We start from the raw sequence: 20,316 nt of genomic DNA, 5'->3' as shown, positions 1-20,316 counted from the left end.
ATTATTAAAATTCAAAGACAGTAGTGCAAAGACCATGAATGTGACACATGTGTAGTTTTGTCCTACTCCATGCCCACAGATCACACCTCAGACAATTATTTAAGAAACAGTGTTACTGGTCACCAAGATAGCCAGAGAGAAAACATATGACTACATTACAAAGGCAGCAAGAATATATACAAAGAAGGAAAGACAGTCTCTTTAATAAGTGGTGCTGGCAAAACTGGACAGCTACATGTAAAAGAATAAAATTAGAACACTCCCTAACACCACACGCAAAAATATTCAAAATGGATTAAAGACCTAAACGTAAGACCAGATACTATAAAACTCTTATTAGAGGAAAATAATAGGCCAAACACTCTGTGACATAAACTGCAGCAATATCTTCTCAGATCCACCTCCTAGAGTAATAAAAATAAAAACAAAAATAAACAAATGGGACCTAATTAAACTTAAAGGTTTTTTGCACAGCAAAGGAAAACATAAATAATACAAAAAGACAAGCCACAGAAATGGGAGAAAATATTTCCAAATGAAACGACTAACAAGGGATCAACCTCCAAAATAATACAAACACCTCCTGTAGCTCAATATCAAAAAACAAATAAACCCATCAAAAAATGGGCAGATCTAAACAGACATTTCTCCAAAACATATAGATGGCCAAAAAACATGAAAAGATGCTCAACATCACTAATTATTAGAGAAATGTAAATCAAAGCTACTATGAGGTATCACCTTACACCAGCCAGAATGGCCATCATCAAAAGGCTACAAACAATAAATACTGGAAAGGGTGCAGAGAAAAGGGAGCCTTCTTATGCTGTTGGTGGGAACATAAACATTATGGAGGTTCCTCAGAACACTAAAAACAGAACCACCATATGATCCAGCAATCCCACTCTTGGGCATCTATCCAAAGAAAACCATGGCTCAAAAAGATATATGTACCCCAATGTTCATTGCAGCACTATATACAAAAGCTAAGACAAGGAAGCAACCCAAATGTCCATCAACAGAGGAACAGACAAAGAAGATGTGGTATACATATACAATGGAATATTACTCAGCCATAAAAAAGAATGGACTAATGGCATTTGCAGCAACATGATAGACCTAGAAATTATCGTACTAAGTGAAGTTAATCAGACAGTGAGGAGAAACATCATATGATATCATTTATATATGGAACCTCAAAAAGGATACAAATGACCTTATTTGCAGAACAGAAAAAGACTCACACACTTTGAAAAAGCTATGGTTATCAAAGGAGACAGGTGATGGGGGCAGGGATGGACTGGGGATTTGGGACTGGCACATGTACACTGAGGTATATGGAATGATTGGCCAAAGGGGACCTGCACAGAGATTTCTACACAATATTCTGTGACAATCTATGTGGAAAAAGAATCTGAAAGGAAAAGGATGTATGTACATGCATAACTGAATCACTTTGTTGTAAAGTAGAAATAATCACAACCTTGTAAATCAACTATAATTCAATAAAACTTTAAAAAAAGAAAACTTATGACTAAAGTGATTAATTACTTCCATTAGAAAAACTTCAAATACTGTGTTCTTCGTATAAAAACTTTTTTTTTTTTTTTTGTCTTTCGTCTTTTGAGGGCTGCACCCACGACATACAGAGGTTCCCAGGCTAGGGGTATAATCAGAGATATAGCTGCCAGCCTAGGCCAGAGCCACATCAATGCCAGATCTGAGCTGCATCTTCGACCTAACCACAGCTCACGGCAACACCAGATCCTTAACCCACTGAGCAAGGCCAAGTATTGAACCCTCGACCTCATGATTCCTAATTGGATTCATTTCCTTTGCATCACGACGGGAACTCCTAAAAACATTTTTTGAACCATTCAACAAACACCTACCAAGCATTTACTAAATGATAGCACTCTGTGAATGACAGTCTCTGCCTTCATCAACATCTGTTCAACTACAACATCCAGACATTAAACAACAAACCTATGAACAAATATAATGAATACTATAGATTTAGTATTATGGTATAATGGAAACACATAGCACCATGACTAGGGGGCCTCAGTCATGTCACTTCCCTAAGGAATATCACCCAAGCTGAACATACAAATTAAAATCAGATCCAGAAGTGAACATGAAGTCTAAAGAAATGGATTAAAAATGTTGAGTATATACTATTCTGTTGTGTTCAACACTTTATACTTAGAGAACAAATGAATACAAACACCAATGTTGTGATTAAAAAAAATTATGAATAGTACATACCTATACGAAGGTCCCTTTGTAAAACATTCTTATCATAAACATAGAAAGACAAATACTGGAAAGTTCTTGGAATCTCAAAGTAAAATTCTTCACTGAAAAATGGGCTAGAGAGAAAAGGGAGAATGTTTATTAAATTTAAATTCAAGTGTCCTCAATATTTTCAATAAAATAAAATTACAGATTAAACAACACAAAGAAAAGCTTTAAGGAATTCCTCTCGTGGCTCAGGGGAAACAATTCTGACATCCATGAGGAAGCAGGTTCGATCTCTGGCCTCTCTCAGTGGGTTAAGGATCCAGCATTGCCATGAGCTGTGGTGTAGGTCACAGACTCAGCTCAGATCTGGAGGATCTGGCGTTGCTTTGGCTGTGGCGTGGGCCAGCAGCTGTAGCTCAGATTCAACCCCTAGCCTGGGAACCTCCATATGCCGTGAATACGGCCCTAAAAAGACAAAAAAAAAAGAAAAAAAGAAAAGAAAAGCTTTAAGAGTTCCAAAATAACTCTCTATGCTAAGTTTCAACTAAAGCCTGTATAAACTAAGTTGAATTCTGAAAGGACCTCAATTGCCAGTCTGGGCTCTGAACAAACAGATTTTCTTAAGTCCTGAGGCCATGCTCACCTAAAGTGGACACAAATGAGAGATGAGTACAGTGTCATTCACACCATCATACACCATCACAATCATCTCAAAAATATGTAAAGATACATTAATAACAATAATACCTAACACCTAAAATGGATAACATTATGTAAAAATTATTTTAAAATAATTTTAAAATATCAAAATAGGCTATTTTTAATCAAATTTATTGAGGTATGAATTACATACAATAAAATCCAATTTAAAGTACAGAGGTTAACAACTTTTGATAAATTTATAAACCTGTGTAGCATCCATCCCAGTCAAGATATAACATTTCTATCTCCCCACACAGTTCACTTTTGTTTCTCTGCCGTTACTCTATCATACCTGCCACAGGCAACCAGTGATCTGATTTCTGTCACTATAGATCTGTTGTAGGATTTCATATAAATGGAATCAAATAGTATGAAAGCTTGTGTCCAGCTTCTTTTACTCAGCTTAATGTCTGTAAGGCTTTTTTCATTTTGCTACTGTGTATCACTAGTTCATTTGTCTTAACTGCTGGATAATATTCCATGTATGAAAATTACACAATCCATTCTCCTAGTGATGTCATTTGCGTTGTTTCCAGTTTGAGCTATTAAAAATAAGGCTGCTATGAACATTTTTATACAAAGTTCCTTTATGCTTTCAGTTCTTTAGAGCTGCTGAATTAACGCAGTTTAAGTTATTTTATTTTTGCCGCACTCGCAGCATATGGAAGTTCCCAAGCCAGGGATCCAATGTGAGCCACAGATGCAGCCAACACCAGATCCTTAACCCACAGCAGCCAGGCTGGGGATTGAACTTGCGCCTCTGCAGTTACCAAGCTGCAGCAGAGACAACGTTGGCACCTTAACCTGCTGCACAACAGCAGGAACTCCAATAAATTATTAATTTATGAGAAACCATCATACTGTTTCCAACCTGGTCATAATATTTTTACACTGCTACTAGCAATGTATGAGAGCTCCAGTTGCTCCATTTCACTGTCAACTTCTGCTACTGAAAGTTTTTTAATATTAGCTATTCTACAACATTGCAAATCACCTTATTTCAATAAAAAGTTGTTTTGAAAAAAATTAGCTATTCTAGTGAATGTGACATGATAAATAAACTTGTGTAATCTCTACCCCAATCAAGATAAAGAACATTTCTATCTCCCTAGAAAGTTCCCTTGTGCAATCACTCTCTCTATACTGTCCTGGAACCCAGCGATCTGATTTCTACCATGACATATTATGTTCAAGAATCTGCAGTGACAGAAATGATTTTAAACTGCATTTCCCTGATGACTAACGATGTTGAATATCTTTTCATGTGCTTTTTGCCCATTTGTATATCTTATTTTAGGAACTATCTGTTTGAGTTTTCTCTACACATTTTAAATGGCTGATCTGTCTTCTTATTGGGTTTTTTACCTTTTTTGGGGGGGGATGACTTTTTAAATAAATTCTGGGAAGAAGTACTTTGTTGGAATATTTTCTCTCAAGCGTGACTTGCCATTTTATTTTCTTTTGCTTTTTTTGCTTTTTTGCTTTTTAGGGCCACACATGCAACATATGGAAGTTCCCAGGCTAGGGGTCGAATCAGAGCTAGAGCTGCTGGCCACAGCCACAGCAATGTGGGATCCAAGCCTTATCTGCGACCTACACCACAGCTCACGGTGACGCCAAATCTTTAACCCACTGAGCGAGGCCAGGGATCAAACCCACATCCTCATGGATCCTAGTCATGTTCATTAACTACTGAGCCATGAAATGAACTCCCCATTTCATTTTCTTGACAGTGTCTATTGAAGAGTAAAAGGCTCTGATTTTAATCCTTTGATAAATCCAGATTTTCCTTTTTTTTTTTTAATTGGCCACATTCACACATTCACTTGGAAGTTCCCGGGCCAGGGATCGAATCTGAGCCACAGCTGTGACCTACACCATGGCTGGGGAAACACTGGATCCTTTAACCTCTTGCACTGGACCAGGGAGTAAATCTGAGGCTTCACAGAGACCCAAGTCACTATAGTTGGATTCTTAACCCACTGAGCCACAGCGGAATTCCAATTTTCCTCTTTTATAATTGGTGCTTTTGGCATCCTAAGTAAAAAAGTATTTGCCTACCCACAAGTTTCAAAAATTTTCTCCCATGAAACAGTTTACTTTTCCAAGTTCATTATAAGAATGCTATTTTGATATTTAAATTCTGCTATGGAAACATGAATATCAAACATTGTTTAATATCTTTTGTCAAGGGTATCTCTTTCCTGAGAATGTTTAAAGAACAAAAAGATACTTTTAAAATGTCACCATAAAATGCAATCTCTTCAGGATGTCACAACTTGAAAAGAAGCTGCTGAAATGCAAAGTAAATTATTCAAGTCATTTCTGACCCTGTCCAGAAAACAGCTGACTCAGCTCTTAATGCCTGGTCAATTTTTGTCAATATAGTTTTCACTTCAAATTTAGCCAAAATAAACTTTTAAAAGTAGGTCTGAAAATAACTAGTTTTGTAATTAGTCTCCACATAGAAGTCAATACAAAATAATTATTAGGCAAAAACATTACATATTTAAGTATTTTTCTCCTTGGCATCATTTTATAAATAATTATAAAATTGAGACTTCCTTTATATGTCATACATCCACATCCAAATATTATTTTATTATTTTAAAACACAGTCTAAAGCCAAATAAGAACAAGGTGAGAAACAGTCACTAAGTTACCTGTATCACTGCATGATCACAATCTCAACAACCTAATCCCCATATCTGGGTGCCCACTCCTTTATTTTATAAATAAATGAATTGATCAATTCATTCGGAAAAAAAAAAACTATTCAATAAAGTGAATAAAGAGGAATAACTAGACTTATAGAGCTTATAGTATTAACCAATACTCTATTTTATCCACCAAATGTTCATTCTGGCAACTCTTCATCCGTTATTTTAACTCATCTCTCAATAAGACTGCATTCTTCCAGCACAGCTCTGCACTAGATTTACGTCCACAAACACTATTACGGGAAAGAGATGGCACATTTCAATTTTATTAATTAGAATTTATTATGGTACTCTCAAAGTGCTGTTACACTTTTAAAAAATGAGAACTCTACCCTACAGTTCATTCCCTTACAAGGTCCTACTTAGTTAAGTGAATTGTATAAACATTAAGGGGTAATTTAGTCTCAAGAAAAATAAAATAATGATGTATTGTCAGAAGAGTTCAAATGAGTGGCAAAATTTAGCCAAGAGAAAAAAATGAGGTATATGGTATTTGTTTTCAAAAACATGAAAGACTGGCATATGAAAGACAGATTAAACTGTTCTCCAGAAATCTAAGGGACAAAATTAGGAACAATTAAGAGGAAGATACATTTTGAGGCAATGAAAAGCCACAAGAAAGCAAGCACTGCGTCTATCTCGTTGTCTTGGATGTATGCATAAAAAGCACCCAGCAAGTTCTTGGCATACAGTAGGTTCTCCTTTTGCTAGACAATAATCAACCAACTATAAGAGCTTTTCAAGAGGCAGAATAGTTCTAAGACCTAACAGGCTGTTTAGGAGGCAGTGAAGTACTTGGTCACTGGAACATTGTTAAGCAAATGCCAAATGACCACTTGTCAAAAATAATTGTTAATGGGAACTAAGCATAAAGCATTTAGTCCAACTCAATGAACATTAAAGCTTCTTCAAATTGAGATACTGTAATTCTAAAAAATGAACTCAAAACCTAAAAGAAAAATAAAACTTTCAGGTGAAGAAAGTCTTTTTGATGATTACAGTCTGGAAAAATGTCTAAAATCAACATATTTCATATTAATAATTTACTAATTTTTTTTACCAACCTTAAAGATTTCTCAACAACTTGGGTACGATAAACTTCTTCCTGGTCCAAATTTATGGTGCAGAAACAATCTCTCATCTTGTTGGGTCCAAGATATGGCAATAAATTTTTCGCTTCACCTGTTGGCACAAAAATTAAAACTGGTGTTAAATATCATCAGTTACTTCATGATAAGCCTTATATAGGATAAATTAAATAGAACATATAAGATATAGCAGAGAACATATAAGATGTAGCACAGAAAAAAAATCTGTATTTGAGAAAAGATGATCAATTTGGTCTAAAGGAGAATGGTGAGGTGGAAGGGAAGAGCTGTGTGAAAAGGAGCATGTGAGGTCATATAATATACCATGTACATCTGGGATCCTAGAAAAGAGCAATGTCCCCACTTGTACTCTCCATCCCTACCAAGCAGCGCCACCCCCAAGGACTTGTCTCCACAATTAACCCCCCTTTCCTGTATCATCATTAATTTTCCCCTCTACTGGATCATTCCCATCAGCCCATAAACAAGCTTTGGTATTTCCCAATTTAAAAAAAAACAACACACACACACAGGAGTTCCTGTTGTGGCTCAGAGGGTTAGAAACCTGACTAGTATCCATGCAGATTCACGTTTGGTCCCTGGCCTCCCTCAGTGGGTTGAGGATCTGGCGTTGCCATGAGCTGTGGTGTAGGTCACAGACGCGGCTCAGATTTGGCATTGCTGTGGCTGTGGTGTAGGCAGTCAGCTGCAGCTCCAATTTGACCCCTAGCCTGGGAACCTCTGTATGGCACAAGTGTGGCCCTAAAACACACACACAAATCAAATCTCCCTTTACTCTGCCTCCTCTCTCATTATATCATTCCATTTCTAGATTCCCTTCACAGCAGAACTTCACCAAAGAAATCACCTCTAGTCATTGTCTCTAATTCCTTCTTCAACCCCATGATGACAGTAAAACTGCTCTGACCAGGGTTACTAATGCCTTCCATGTCGCCAAATCCAATGGCATTTTTCTGTCCTCATCGCACCTAATCTGGAAACACTATTTAACATAAGTGAATGCTAACATCCCTCCTTAAAACTCACTCTTTTCTTGGTTTCCACAACACAATATTGCTGGTGTTCCTCCTGTATCATTGGCCCGCTGCTGACCTCTCTTCCTCTTCATCTCTAAATGTTGCAAAGCTTCAGAGCTCAGTTCTGAACCATCTTCTCTTTTTTTTTTTTTCTATGCAAATTCCCTCAGCGCATGGTATTAATGCTAATGCCTCCTAGATTTCAGGGCTGACTTCCAGGCTCAATTTTTCCTCAACAATAGACGTAAACATTCAACTGCATTCTTAGATATCTGATAGGCTTCTCAAATTTAACAAGTCCCAATCAATGATCAGATTTCCTCCCCTAAAACACACTCTTCACCCAATCTACCACCCTCTTCCTCTATTTTTCTCACTATGCTCCCCCAATCTCCCACCCTCACATCCAGTCCATCAGTAAATCCAGCAGAACTCCAAATACCAAATCCAATGACTTTCCCTTGCCTTCATAAGCATCACCTACTCTCCATCAAGCAGTGTGATCATTTAAACATACTATTCAGGTCAATCATTCCCCTACTCCAATACCATTCCATTTCACTTAGAACACAATTCCATTTCTAAATTCCCATTTTCACGGTCTACAACAGCCCTACTGAATTATCCTCTCCTCCCTAACTTCTCCCACTGTCCTCAGTGTTCACCATCTCTCCATTCATCAACCATATCAAGCTAGTTCACTTAGGGCTCCTGCCTGGGATACTCTAACCCTAATTCTTCCCTAGATGGCTGCCTCTTTTGATCATTCAAGTCTCAGCTCAAATGTCACTTCCTCAAAGAAACCTTTCCTGACCATTCTATCTAAAGAAGACAACCCTGGAGTTCCCCGTTGTGGCGCAGCAGGATAAGATCCCTACTAGTATCCATGAGGATGTGGGTTTGATCTCTGGCCTTACTCAGTGGGTTAAGGGCCCGCCATTTCCATAAGCTGTGGTGCAGGTTGCAGATGCAGCTCTGATCCCGTGTTGCTATGGCTGTGGTGTAGGCCAGCAGCTACAGCTCTGATTTGACCCCTAGCCTGGGAACTTCCATATGCTGCAGGAGCGGCCCTTAAAAAAAAAACAAAACAAACAAACAAAAAAAAAAACAGACAATCCTGCTACCATATTCTATTTCTCTGTCTGTTTTCTTGATAGCATTTACAACTACCTCAATCTCTTTCATTTTTACTTAAGTGTTTATTTCTGGTTCCCACATTCTTGAGTTCTTGATTCCCTCATTCAAGGCCTGAGAACTTGTTGATCCCCAAGATCTAAAATAGTGACTGTCATACAGTTGGCATTTGACAAATATTTGCTGAATGAATATTGAAGAATCAGGTAAATCTAGTTTGAAAGGTCTTGAGAGATGCTCATGGGCTAAAAGGGACACAAAAAATTGTGGATGCTGAAATCAGATATCAGTGTACTAATTAGGAAAGCAAGGTAGTTGGCAAAAGAGAAAGAACATGTCCCTGAGAATCATGAAACTCATGTTCCTGTATTACCCCTGCTACTAATCAGCCAAATGATTTTAGATAAATCTCTGAAGAACAGTTTTCCTGATGAAAATCTGGGCTAGATAAACTAAGGTCTCTTCCTACTTACCAACTTTAAAGCTAAAGACCATTTAAACCAATATATTTTAAAGAAGTCTATTAGATAAACTTAAGAAGCACCTATGAAAAATTCAGTAAGCAAATGATTTTTTAAATTAAAATTAGAAAAAAGTCAATGGAAAGGCACCAGTAAGATATGCATGGTTATTAAGTTTGTCATTGAGAGATTAAAAAAAAAAATCAAATTCCACTTCACCAAATAAACATACTTATTATATTCATCTCAAGATAAAATAAAGGAATCCAATCTTTTAAATGATACCCAAACTGCCTATTATGGGTTGGCCTGTCCAAATTCACTAGTTTCCTAACAGGAAAAATGATATATATTTGAATTTGTATAACTTGTATCCATTTGCTCTCCTCTTCCTCAAAAGACTAGATGTCCCTCCTCTTATCTGAAGCTCCTCCACAGCTCATCCATCTACCTATGCTCTCTACCTCAATCCCCTGGAATGAAAACAAATTTGGAATTAAATCATAACAAACACGCTCCATATCTAATGAAGGATTCTGGAATACTAAATCACTGCCCTTAAACATGGTGCTGTTTCATTCACACAAGTACAATTTGAGAAAATTATCCCATATTAATGTACACATATTCCACCACCCACCTAAACTTGACATTATCAGATACTTACTTAGAATAAATAAAAATCCAAGTCCTCTGTAATATACAAAATGCACTCACTTTCTAGAAAAGCAGTTGGCATAATCTTTGAATATCTGTCACTAATGTTCAAAATAAACTACACTAGAAATAAATTCATCAAATCAATGCTAAATCACCCATGCTAATATGTTCAGTCAGCTATCAAGACTTTAAAACTGTAACTTCAAACTATAGTAGTAATTAATTGGCACTTCATAAAAACATAATAATTAACTGTCACTTTATTTTAAAAAATCAAAAGTGAAGTGACTAATGGTTAGAGAAGTAATAAAAATAGCATTGTACTCTATATCTCTAAGCAGAAAAAGATCATTTTAACAGCACGCATTTTATATCATGCTACACAAAAAGACAACATATGAAGAATTTTATATGGTATTCGTAGTGCTTCCTGGATTTGAAAGAGTGATTCTGTTCCCATGTTAGCAAAGTTTTCAGCTATTATCTCTTCAAATATTTTCTCTGGCCCTTTCTCTCTCTCTCTTCTTCTGGCACGCCTATAATATGGCTGTTGGTGCGTTTAACATTGTTCCAGAGTTCTCTTAGACTGTCTTCATTTCTTTTTCATCTTTTTCTCTTTTCTGTTCCACATCAGTGATTATGAAGAATTTTATATTTTATAAGATTACACTTGTCCTGTGTGTGATATTTTCATAGGGCCTCTCTAGCTCTAGCTAATTATTGTATATATATATAAGCAAGTGCATTAGACAAAAAACAAATAACTGCTGCGTAAAAGGCAAGCTTCCAGCAAACTTATTCTATAATCTCTGCTCCAATCCTTCCCCTCCCACTCAAAGCCTGAATCTACAATTTGGCTTCCGATCCTGTTTGTTTACTAGAACTTTCAAGAACACTAATTCTCTTAAGGGCTACTGATTCAAATGATTGCTTTTCTGGTCTTATTTAACCACACTTCAGTATTTGATAACACTAAACTTTCCTCAGTTTAGGTAACCCATTCTAACAGTTTTTCTTTTATTCCCTCTTTCAGGCTTTTCATCCAGTACCCACACTTTTAAGTGTCAGGAAACAGTCAGCATCCACAGACCACTAAATTCATCACATAGGTGGAAAAAAAATTTTCAGATTTTTTTTTTTTTTTTTTTTGGCTGCCCCCACGACACATTGAGTTCCCAAGCTGGGGATCAGATTTGAGTCAAAGTTGTGACTTATGCCACAGCTGTGGCAACACCATATCCTTAACACATTGTGCCTGGGGGGGACCAAACCATAACTCCAGAGATGCCACTAATGCTATTGCAGCACAGTGGAAACTCCTCAGATTTTTTTAATATGTCAGTATAAAACAATAAAAATACACTAAAATACAAATAGTTGTAAAGCTTCTCAATATTATTTGATGGTATTATTTGAAATCTTTCTCAATTTATCTATAGCTCATTTGATGATGGCTAGCCTTCAGGAGGATCAGGGTCTATATCTGTGGCAGATATGGGGCTCAGTGTTTATCATCCACTTCAACATCCTCCGGTGTATAACTTCCCGTACTGCACAGACTAGAAAGCTAAAAATTAAATTTCTCAGCATCACGTGCAGTTAGGGTTGTGAATGTGATTTAAATTCTATCAATTAGGAGTTTCCATTGTAGCTTAGAAGGTTAAGAACCTGACGTAGTCTCCATGAAGATGTGGGTTCAACCCCTGGCCTCACTCAGTGGGTTAAGGATCTGGTGTTGCCACAAGGTGCAGAGAAGGTAGCAGATGCAACTTGAATCTGGTGTTCCTATAGCTATGGTGTAGGCCTGCAGCTGCAGCTCCAATTTGACCCCTAGCCTAGGAACTTCCATATGCCACAGATGTGGCCATAAAAAGCATACATACATACATACATACATAAATCCAACAATTAGATGCACTCGCTAGAAACTTAAAGGGAGGTTTGCATTTAGGTTGCTTCTACTAGCAAGTACATCATCATTGAGATGACCAAGTTTTCTGCAGTAGCACTTGCTGCAGTCCTTATATCCTGTCACAGGTTTCATAGATACAAAGAAGAAAGGTACAAGACATCCATTCTGTCACCCAGGTTGTGACCAGTGTGGCTTGGCTCTAGAGCCAGTTGCAGTGACAACAATTTACTGATGAAGATGGCTGCTTGTCAATGGGTGTTTCATAATAGTGCCAGATTCCTGATCATGGCAGAGGTGGCAAAGTTCTAAGACCAACAGCTAAAAGTTACAGCTTCCAAATTTCACAGGCATATTTCTGATCCCAAAAGAGGTGATAATTCCCTTTGTGGCCCAGATGCAATGTGGCTTTTGACAGCCATTCCTAAAAGTTTGACCAGAGTCTGTTTCTTTAGTCTTTCCAACACTTCTATAAGCCACTTAAAATCTTTTATTAAATCTCCTTCTGCTTACACTAGCTAGAGCTGATTCTGTAATCGAAGGCTGACTAATTTCTTTTCTTATCCTTTCTACCTTCTCTAACAAATTCAAAAACCCTGGCTCACATTACTGGTCATCAGAGTTTGGTAAATCTTTCGGCTAGATGTGGCTGTCTGGATCAAACATGGACTCGGACATTATGAAGCAGTATCTCACTGACAACTACTTTTATTACTCCATTGGAGAATGACTTGACTAGTATAGTAAAAGTAAATGCTTCAACTTGGGAAATGAAGGCAAATAGATCTTAATTCTCTGCATGGTTGTATCTGCCTTTGGAAAACATTTCTTCATTTCTTACTGCAGCATTTGGATGTGGTTTTTAAAACATGCTCAATAATATAGTATCATGAATTTGGGAGTGCCAAATTCTCAACACTCAAACCACGTGCACCACTCTGGGTACCTCCATCTTATCCTTAAATTTGCATATCCTATTTTGACTCTAAAGTAGTAAGATTAAAGTATTCAAGACAGTCAATATATTGCTAAGGCATGACACTTGAGCAAGACAGCTGAAATAATGGAAATGGTTTTTACTTGCTTTTGAATTAAAGAAAGAAATATTTTTAGCTTATTCTTCATTTTAAAAGTTCTGTACATGCCAAGGTACTAAAATATGCAGAGGTAGATACTTGTCCTACAAAGGCAGATGTATTATTGGCCTTACAACAAATAGTATGGATCTGATTACATTTAAAACTATCACTATTTCCTTTCACAATCTATAAAGATCAGAATGCATACCACTGACAAAACAACTGTTCCTCTACAAAGAAAGGAGGCTGCCCTTCAAGCACAACATCTTTTATTCTGTAACACTATTTTTGTTGAATTCATAACTAGTACACTTAAAAACTTTTCTAGTCTACATGACTAACAACATAATTGTTAACCAAAATTTTTTTCTTAATTGTCTCTCTTACAGAGTACCCAACATAGTATCCATGAGAATACAGGTTCAATCCCTGGCCTCACTCAGTGGGTTAAGGATACAGGGTTGCTGCAAGCTGAAATGTAGGTTACAGATGTAGCTGGGATTTGGTGTTGCAGTGGCTGTGGCATAGGCTGGCAGCTACAGTTCTAATCAACCCTTAGCCCAGGAACTTCCACATGCTGCAGGTGCAGCTGTAAAACAAGAGAGAAAAAAAGTGTCTCCCCTAAAGCATGGATTTTTAGAGATGAACTAATCCTCCACCAGGCATTTCTTCTCTGTCACAGATGTACTGTAAGTTTGCCAAGAACCCCTTCACACTACACATCACTGGTTTTGTCCAACCATAAAAGGAAATTGCCACCTGCCAATTTATGTGATAGTAATTGTTTCAATACATCATACATATCTTGCATCATATGCAGAGAATACAATAAAATACTATATTTAGCTTTGGTCCCCATCCTTCATACTATTGCCAGTTACTTTTTAAATATATAAACACGTACATCACTTCTCACTCAAAAACCTTCAATGACTCTACCCTATCCAGCACTGCCCACCTTGGGCAAGATGGATGGCTAGATAGATACGCAGATAAGCAGACAGACAGACAGACGGATTTAAGGGTAAAATCTAAAATTCCGTAGTCTGGCATAAAAAACCCTTCATGATCTGGCACAACCTACTACTTAATCTTTATCCCCACAAGCTATCTTCCAACAGTACTATACCTCTGGTTCCTTGTACTTCAAACTGTACTTCAATATAGTTTGAAAATACTGTATTCTCTCATGCCTCTGTACATCTGCAATATGATTTTCATTGTATGGGATGCTCTCACTGATGTTCCCCCCCAAAAAGCTCTGCTTTAGGGCATCTTTGTAAAGTCTTTCCTCAACTCTTAGGTAGTCATGTAACCCTTTCCTCTACTTCCTACTGCTTCTTACATGGACTTCTACCACAAGGATCATATCGTACTGACTTGTACTTCATGCGACAAATATTTATTAAGTTCCTACAGCAGGCCCGGCACCTTTCTAAATGCTGGGACTATAACACTGAGTAAAAATAATTCTCTGCCCACATGGTACTGCTGTACAATCTAGACAGAGGGAATAAACATCATAAACTATTAAACAAGTAGGTATAGAATACTTACTGCCATGGAAGAAAACAATACAAAGTAAGAAAGTTTGGGAGTGCCAGACCCAGAGGGCAGAGAAAGGGAGGAGAGTAATGTTATTTTATACAGGGAATCAAGGAAGGCCTTTCTACGAAGATATGTGAGAAGATACTTGAAGAAGATGAAGAGGGAATGAGCCTTATATAAATCTGGAGAAAAAATGGACAAGCAGAAAGAATAAAATACGCAAAGGCCCTGAGATAGGATAGATTGGCACACTTAAGGAAAAGCAAGGAGGCCAGTATGGCTGTAAAACAATAAGCAAAGTAGGAAGAGGGAAAAACCAGTAAGAGATGAGGTAGGAGTGAGGTTGAGTAGGGTCTTGTAGGCCAGTGGAAAGTCTTGGGCTTTTTTCAATGAGATGGGAAGCTACTAAAGGATTATGGGCAGAAGAATGTCATGATCTAACTTTTCTTCTAAAGAATCACTGAAGAAGGAGATGGGGGGAAGCAGGAAACTAGATAGGAGGCTATTGTAATGATCTTGACGATAGATAACTGAGACTGGGGGACAGTCCTAGAATGAAAAGAAGGGGTCAGCTGGGCTTATGTTTTGAAGAGAGCCCACAGGATTTTGGATGTGTGTATAAGAAGAAAGGGGATCAAGGATCACTTCTTCTTCTTCTCTTTTTTTTTTTTTTTTTTTTTTGCTTTTACTTATTTATTTATTTTAGGGCCGCAGGTGCAGCAAAGAAAGTTCCCAGGCTAGAGGTCAAATCAGAGCTACAGCTGCCACCCTATGCCACAGCCACAGACACAGCCACACGAGATCTGAGCCGCATCTGCAACCTACACCAGAACTCACAGCAACTCCAGATCCTTGACCCACTAAATGGAGGCCAGGGATGGAATCCGCATCCTCATGGATACTAGTCAGATTCGTTTCCGCTGCGCCACAATGGGCACTCCAAGGATCACTCCTTAAAGAATTTCAGACAGAGTAGCTGGATGAATAAAGATGCCATTTCCAGAGGAAAAAAGCCTCCTGTTGGGAAAGAGGGATCGAGAATTTGTACTGGGTGTATTAAGTCTGAGATGCCTATTAGATAACTAAGTGTGAATGTCAAGCAGGCAAAGAAGTCCTGGCTAGAGGTAAAATTTGAGAATCATTAGATGTCCACAATATTTACAAAATCCATAAGACCATACAGGATCATAAGGACAGTAAATGTGGAGAAAAGAAAAGGATTTGAAAACTGAGCCTCAGAGCTCTCCATCATTTTGAGTTAGCAGAGTTAAGAAGGACCCAGCAAAGGAGACTGCTACATGTCTCTGCTGAATATAAACTTAAGGGATGGGACCAACTCTTAGCACCATGCTTAGCTTGTAATAGGTAATTAAATATTACTGAATAATAATAGTATGTTTATAACTTTAGCATGGGCAAAAAGAGGTTCTAATATCACAAGTTATAAAACTGCATATAAATGTCTTTTTATATAAGTTTGATATAAAGTGATCCATGTCAACTGCTCCAAAGCTTTAAAAAGAAAATGTCTCCTGCATACAGTTACCAAAAGCAATAAATTTAAGAATCTACACTGTGTTAATAGAGAGATATCACCCTGAAAATAAATCAATCCTGAAATGCGCAGCTTCCAACATTTACTTAGTGCCTACTAAGATGCTAGGAATACACTGGTGAGAAAAATAGACAAAACACATCTTCACTGAACTAACACAGATGGACAGACAGATAATAAATAAGATAAATAAAATGGTATGTTAGTATTAAGCAGGAATGAGCACCACACAAAACAGCAGAGGGAGGGGAGCCAAGGAAGGCTCCACCTATAAGGTAACTTCTGCATAAATACACAAAGAAAGAAGGGAGACAAGTAAACATTTTAGAGAAAGTAGCTTTTAGTCATTGGCAAAAAGTAAACAATTTAAACCGAGAAGATAAACACCACTGGGAATCAAAACTGATAACTTAGATTAACAGAAATAGAAAGATGGCCAACTCCCTGTGTACAAGATCAATGATTCTGTGCAAAGGTCATGAGTAATAAATCCAGATCCTATCATATAAATTTTACCTAGGACTGGAACTCCAAATATAAGGCTATTGGGTAGAGATTCTGATATATATGCTTCTGGACATGTATGCAAGTATGTACATTTGAGGGGGAACTGTGTACATGCATTTATATCTATAGGTCTTATGTGTTTCTATGTGTCCTAGAGGGGGGACACTACTGGGATGAATAAGAAAAAAAGATAAATATTTATTAAGCAGCTGCACATGCCAAGACAATGCTTAATATTTTCTCAAATACTTCATTTAGTCTATATGATAACCTGTGATGTAAGCACTTACTGTTCTCTTTCACAAATTTTTTTTTAAAAAATCACAGTTACAACATAGCTGGTACAGTGACTTGACAAGAAATCAAATTCCAAAGCCTAGTCTATCCATCACTATTAATGTCTTTCTGAATACAGCAGTGCTGAGAAGAATAGATAACCATTCTCTCTGATATTATCTTAAGAGACCCTATAGGATCTCCAATCTATTTCAAAGGATATCTTAAGCACAGAAATAAGAGAGAACACAGACCCCAGTGTGATTAACGCTCAAGAGAAATTGCAAAGGGCCAGGGTCAAGGTCCTAGACAAGATGATCCTAAGAAAAAGATTATTTGGAGTTGGAGGAAAGCTAAATCATAGTAATAGCTGTCATTTATCAAATAAATACATACATTACACATAAGAGATGTTTTTTAGGGACTTCATAAATATATTTCACCTAATCATCACAATAACTTCTTCTAAGTAATTTTTTTTCTTTAAATACAGCGATCAGAGAGAGGAATAACATTCCAGGAGTAAGGCACAACATGAAGAGGTCTGAGAGGTAGAAACAAGAAGAGCATCTTCAAGAAGGCTAAGGCATAGAGAGATGAAAGAGGAACAAGAAGAGATAAGACTGTAAAGGAAAGGCAGCTTCAGAAAGTATCTAGAATGCCAAGCCAAGGAGTTTTAACTTTATTCAGTAAGCAACAAGAGTCACTAAAAGTTTCTGTGTGGTCAAAACTATGCTACAGGAAAATTACTGACAGCTACAGGGCCTAAACTAAGGAAATGAAAAGGCAATGGGGAAGGGAGCGTGATGGACTGGGAGTCTGAGGTTAGTAGACAGCAAACTATCACATTTGGAGTGGATAAGCAATGAGGTCCTGCTACATGGCATGAAGAACTATATCCAGTCACTTGTGATGGAACATGATGGAGGATAATGTGAGAAAAAGAATGTATGTATGTGTACAACTGGGTCATTTTGCTGTGCAGCAGAAATTGATAGAACATTTACTGAGCCACTGCATTGATAATGCCAGATCCTTAACCTGCTGAGCCACATTAGAACTGCTATTTCTTAAATTTTTACTGAAATATAGTTGATTTACAGTGTTGTGTTAATCTCAGGTATACAGTAAAGTGATTCGGTTATACATACACACACATACACACAAACACATTTTAAAATTATCTTCCATTATAGGTTATTATAAGATATTGAGTAGAGTTCTCTGTGCTATAAGGTAGGTCTCTGTTGGTTATCCATTTTATATATAGTAGTGTGTTTATTTTAATCCCAAACTCATCATTTATTCCTCTCCCTCAGTTTAATTTTAATTTCTGCTATAGGATAAAAGACGCACATATTTCTGAAAACATACAGTACTGGTGTAGTAAACCAAGTTGAACAAATTCACTTTGGAGACAGATCTGAGTTTCAACACAAGTTTTGTACTTAATGATCTGCATGTCCTTAGTCTTAACCAACTGCTTGCATAAAAAGAAGTAATTATAATACTTCAGGGACTACTATGAGAATTAACTGAGGTAAAGCACTTACCACAATGCCTAGAACAGAGTAACCACTCAGTAAATGGTAACTAGTAGCACCCTTCCTTGGTTAGGGATTGCTAAAAATTAGCATCTGTCCACAAATTCCTTCACCCTAGCCATTAGGTCCTGACCAAAAATAATCTGTAGTTTAACAACTGGATACATTGGAGGAGCTCATTTTTTTCTAAATGAGACTTTTAAAATTTCTATTAGAGGAAAACATATGGAAAACCACCTCCTTTTCTATACCTTATGCTCCACATCTCTAAAACGAAGGGTTTTAGAGAACTATTTCAAATTGGGGGTTTACAAACTAGGAGTCAGCTAGTCAAAGACTTACCTTGTTTGGATTGCATAATATTAGGAAAAATGTGGCCAACACCTATAAACGGGGAGAGTTAATAATAAATATGTATTTCTGGTTTCTCTTTTAAGAATCCAAGACCTAGAAGTTCCCTTGTGGCACTGGGTTAAGGATCCAGCATTGTCCCTGCAGCAGCTGGGGTCACTACTATGGTGCAGGTTCAATCCCTGGCCTGGGAACTTCCACTGGCCATGGGTGTGGCCAAAAATACAAAGGAATCAAAGATCTGGTAACATGGTTCTGAGTAGAAACTGCAGAAGCATCTTCTTTTTAAATCCTAACAATCTCCATACCTGGCTTTACTTCACTATGCCTGGTCTCTGTAGATTGGAGTTTACAACCCCTTAATGAGTTAATCTTCTAGGTTCCCATAGCTTTAAGACCCTGAGAGATAACACATGAATTTTTTTTTTTTTTTTTTTTTGGCCGCCCCATGGCATATGTTGTTCCCAGGACAGGGATCAGATTTGAGACGCAGTTGCAACCTAACCCGCAGCTGCAGCAATGCTGGATACTTAATTCGCTCTGTTCGTCCAAGGATTGAACCTGTGTCCCAGCACTTCCAAGACACTGCTGATTCCACTGCGCCACCAGCAGGAACCCAACACGTGACATTTTTTGAAAAGGCACATGGCAACACTGATTTCAATTGTTTTTAGATAGTGCTACCTATGGCCAGTTTGATAAATACTATAAGAACTAGATATACATTTATATGAAGTAAATTGTTTATCAAGAAAACTATGGACATATACTTTACCGATTATCACCACTGCTTATGTTATAGCCCATACTTAACTGAGTACACAGTGTACCAGGCAGTGTACCAAGTCATCCAATCTTTCTACAACCACTCTGTAAGATCAGAGTAACTACTATTATCAAATTATACAAAAGGAAACTGAGGTTCAGAGAGATTAGATGATTACTAGAAAAGTAGCAGAAAATCATGCTTTCAACATGCAAATTTTCCCTTATCATTCAATTTCTATATACCTAATATAATAAATATTCTGTACAGAATAAAGAAATCTTACAGAAGATTAGAGCACTCTCTTGCTCATTTGTCTTTAAAATTCTCAGTAGAGAAAGGGAGAGAAAAACTGTCATAATCACACATGACCTTCCAAAGAGTTTCATATTCACCCTCTTCAGAATTATGTTAGATTGCCCCAAGTGTACAGTTGCAAAAAAAGGAGTGGGGGTGCCTACAAACTGTTGAAGAGAAAAAAGTTATGCAGCTGTTATTTCCTTCTTTAGTAGTCACCCTGAAAGCACCACTGGAAAACTAACTATACATTTGTGATGTTATTCAGGCGGAGAACAAGTCACCAATAAGCATATGGTGACTGCTGGAATACTCACTAACTAGTAAGTACGGTTTTCCAATGCATAAATTAACATGATCAGATAAGTGGACTGTCAAGCAACTTTTCTCACTCCCAGTAAATGATAAATTATCTTTAAAAATAAAATCCGAGGAGTT

At 37.3% G+C, this 20,316-nt stretch overlaps 1 protein-coding gene across 4 annotated transcripts in view; it reads right to left on the bottom strand.

The window, feature by feature from the left end:
- RASA2 (RAS p21 protein activator 2) overlaps positions 1 to 20,316 on the bottom strand; it is a 120,214-nt gene that overhangs the window by 86,631 nt on the left and 13,267 nt on the right. For all 4 annotated transcript variants that reach the window (XM_047783628.1, XM_047783636.1, XM_047783654.1 and 1 more), the window contains exons 2-3: positions 6,731 to 6,848; positions 2,269 to 2,372 (exon numbers count right to left, since the gene is read on the bottom strand). In XM_047783628.1, coding sequence (XP_047639584.1) covers positions 2,269 to 2,372; positions 6,731 to 6,848 — 222 coding nt within the window. The remainder of the gene's footprint in view (positions 1 to 2,268; positions 2,373 to 6,730; positions 6,849 to 20,316) is intronic.

Source organism: Phacochoerus africanus, chromosome 1, assembly GCF_016906955.1.
Source record: "Phacochoerus africanus isolate WHEZ1 chromosome 1, ROS_Pafr_v1, whole genome shotgun sequence".
In the NCBI taxonomy this organism is placed as follows: Eukaryota; Metazoa; Chordata; class Mammalia; order Artiodactyla; family Suidae; genus Phacochoerus; species Phacochoerus africanus.
Note: the sequence above shows the minus strand (reverse complement) of the source record. Positions and strands in the feature narration are given on the sequence as shown.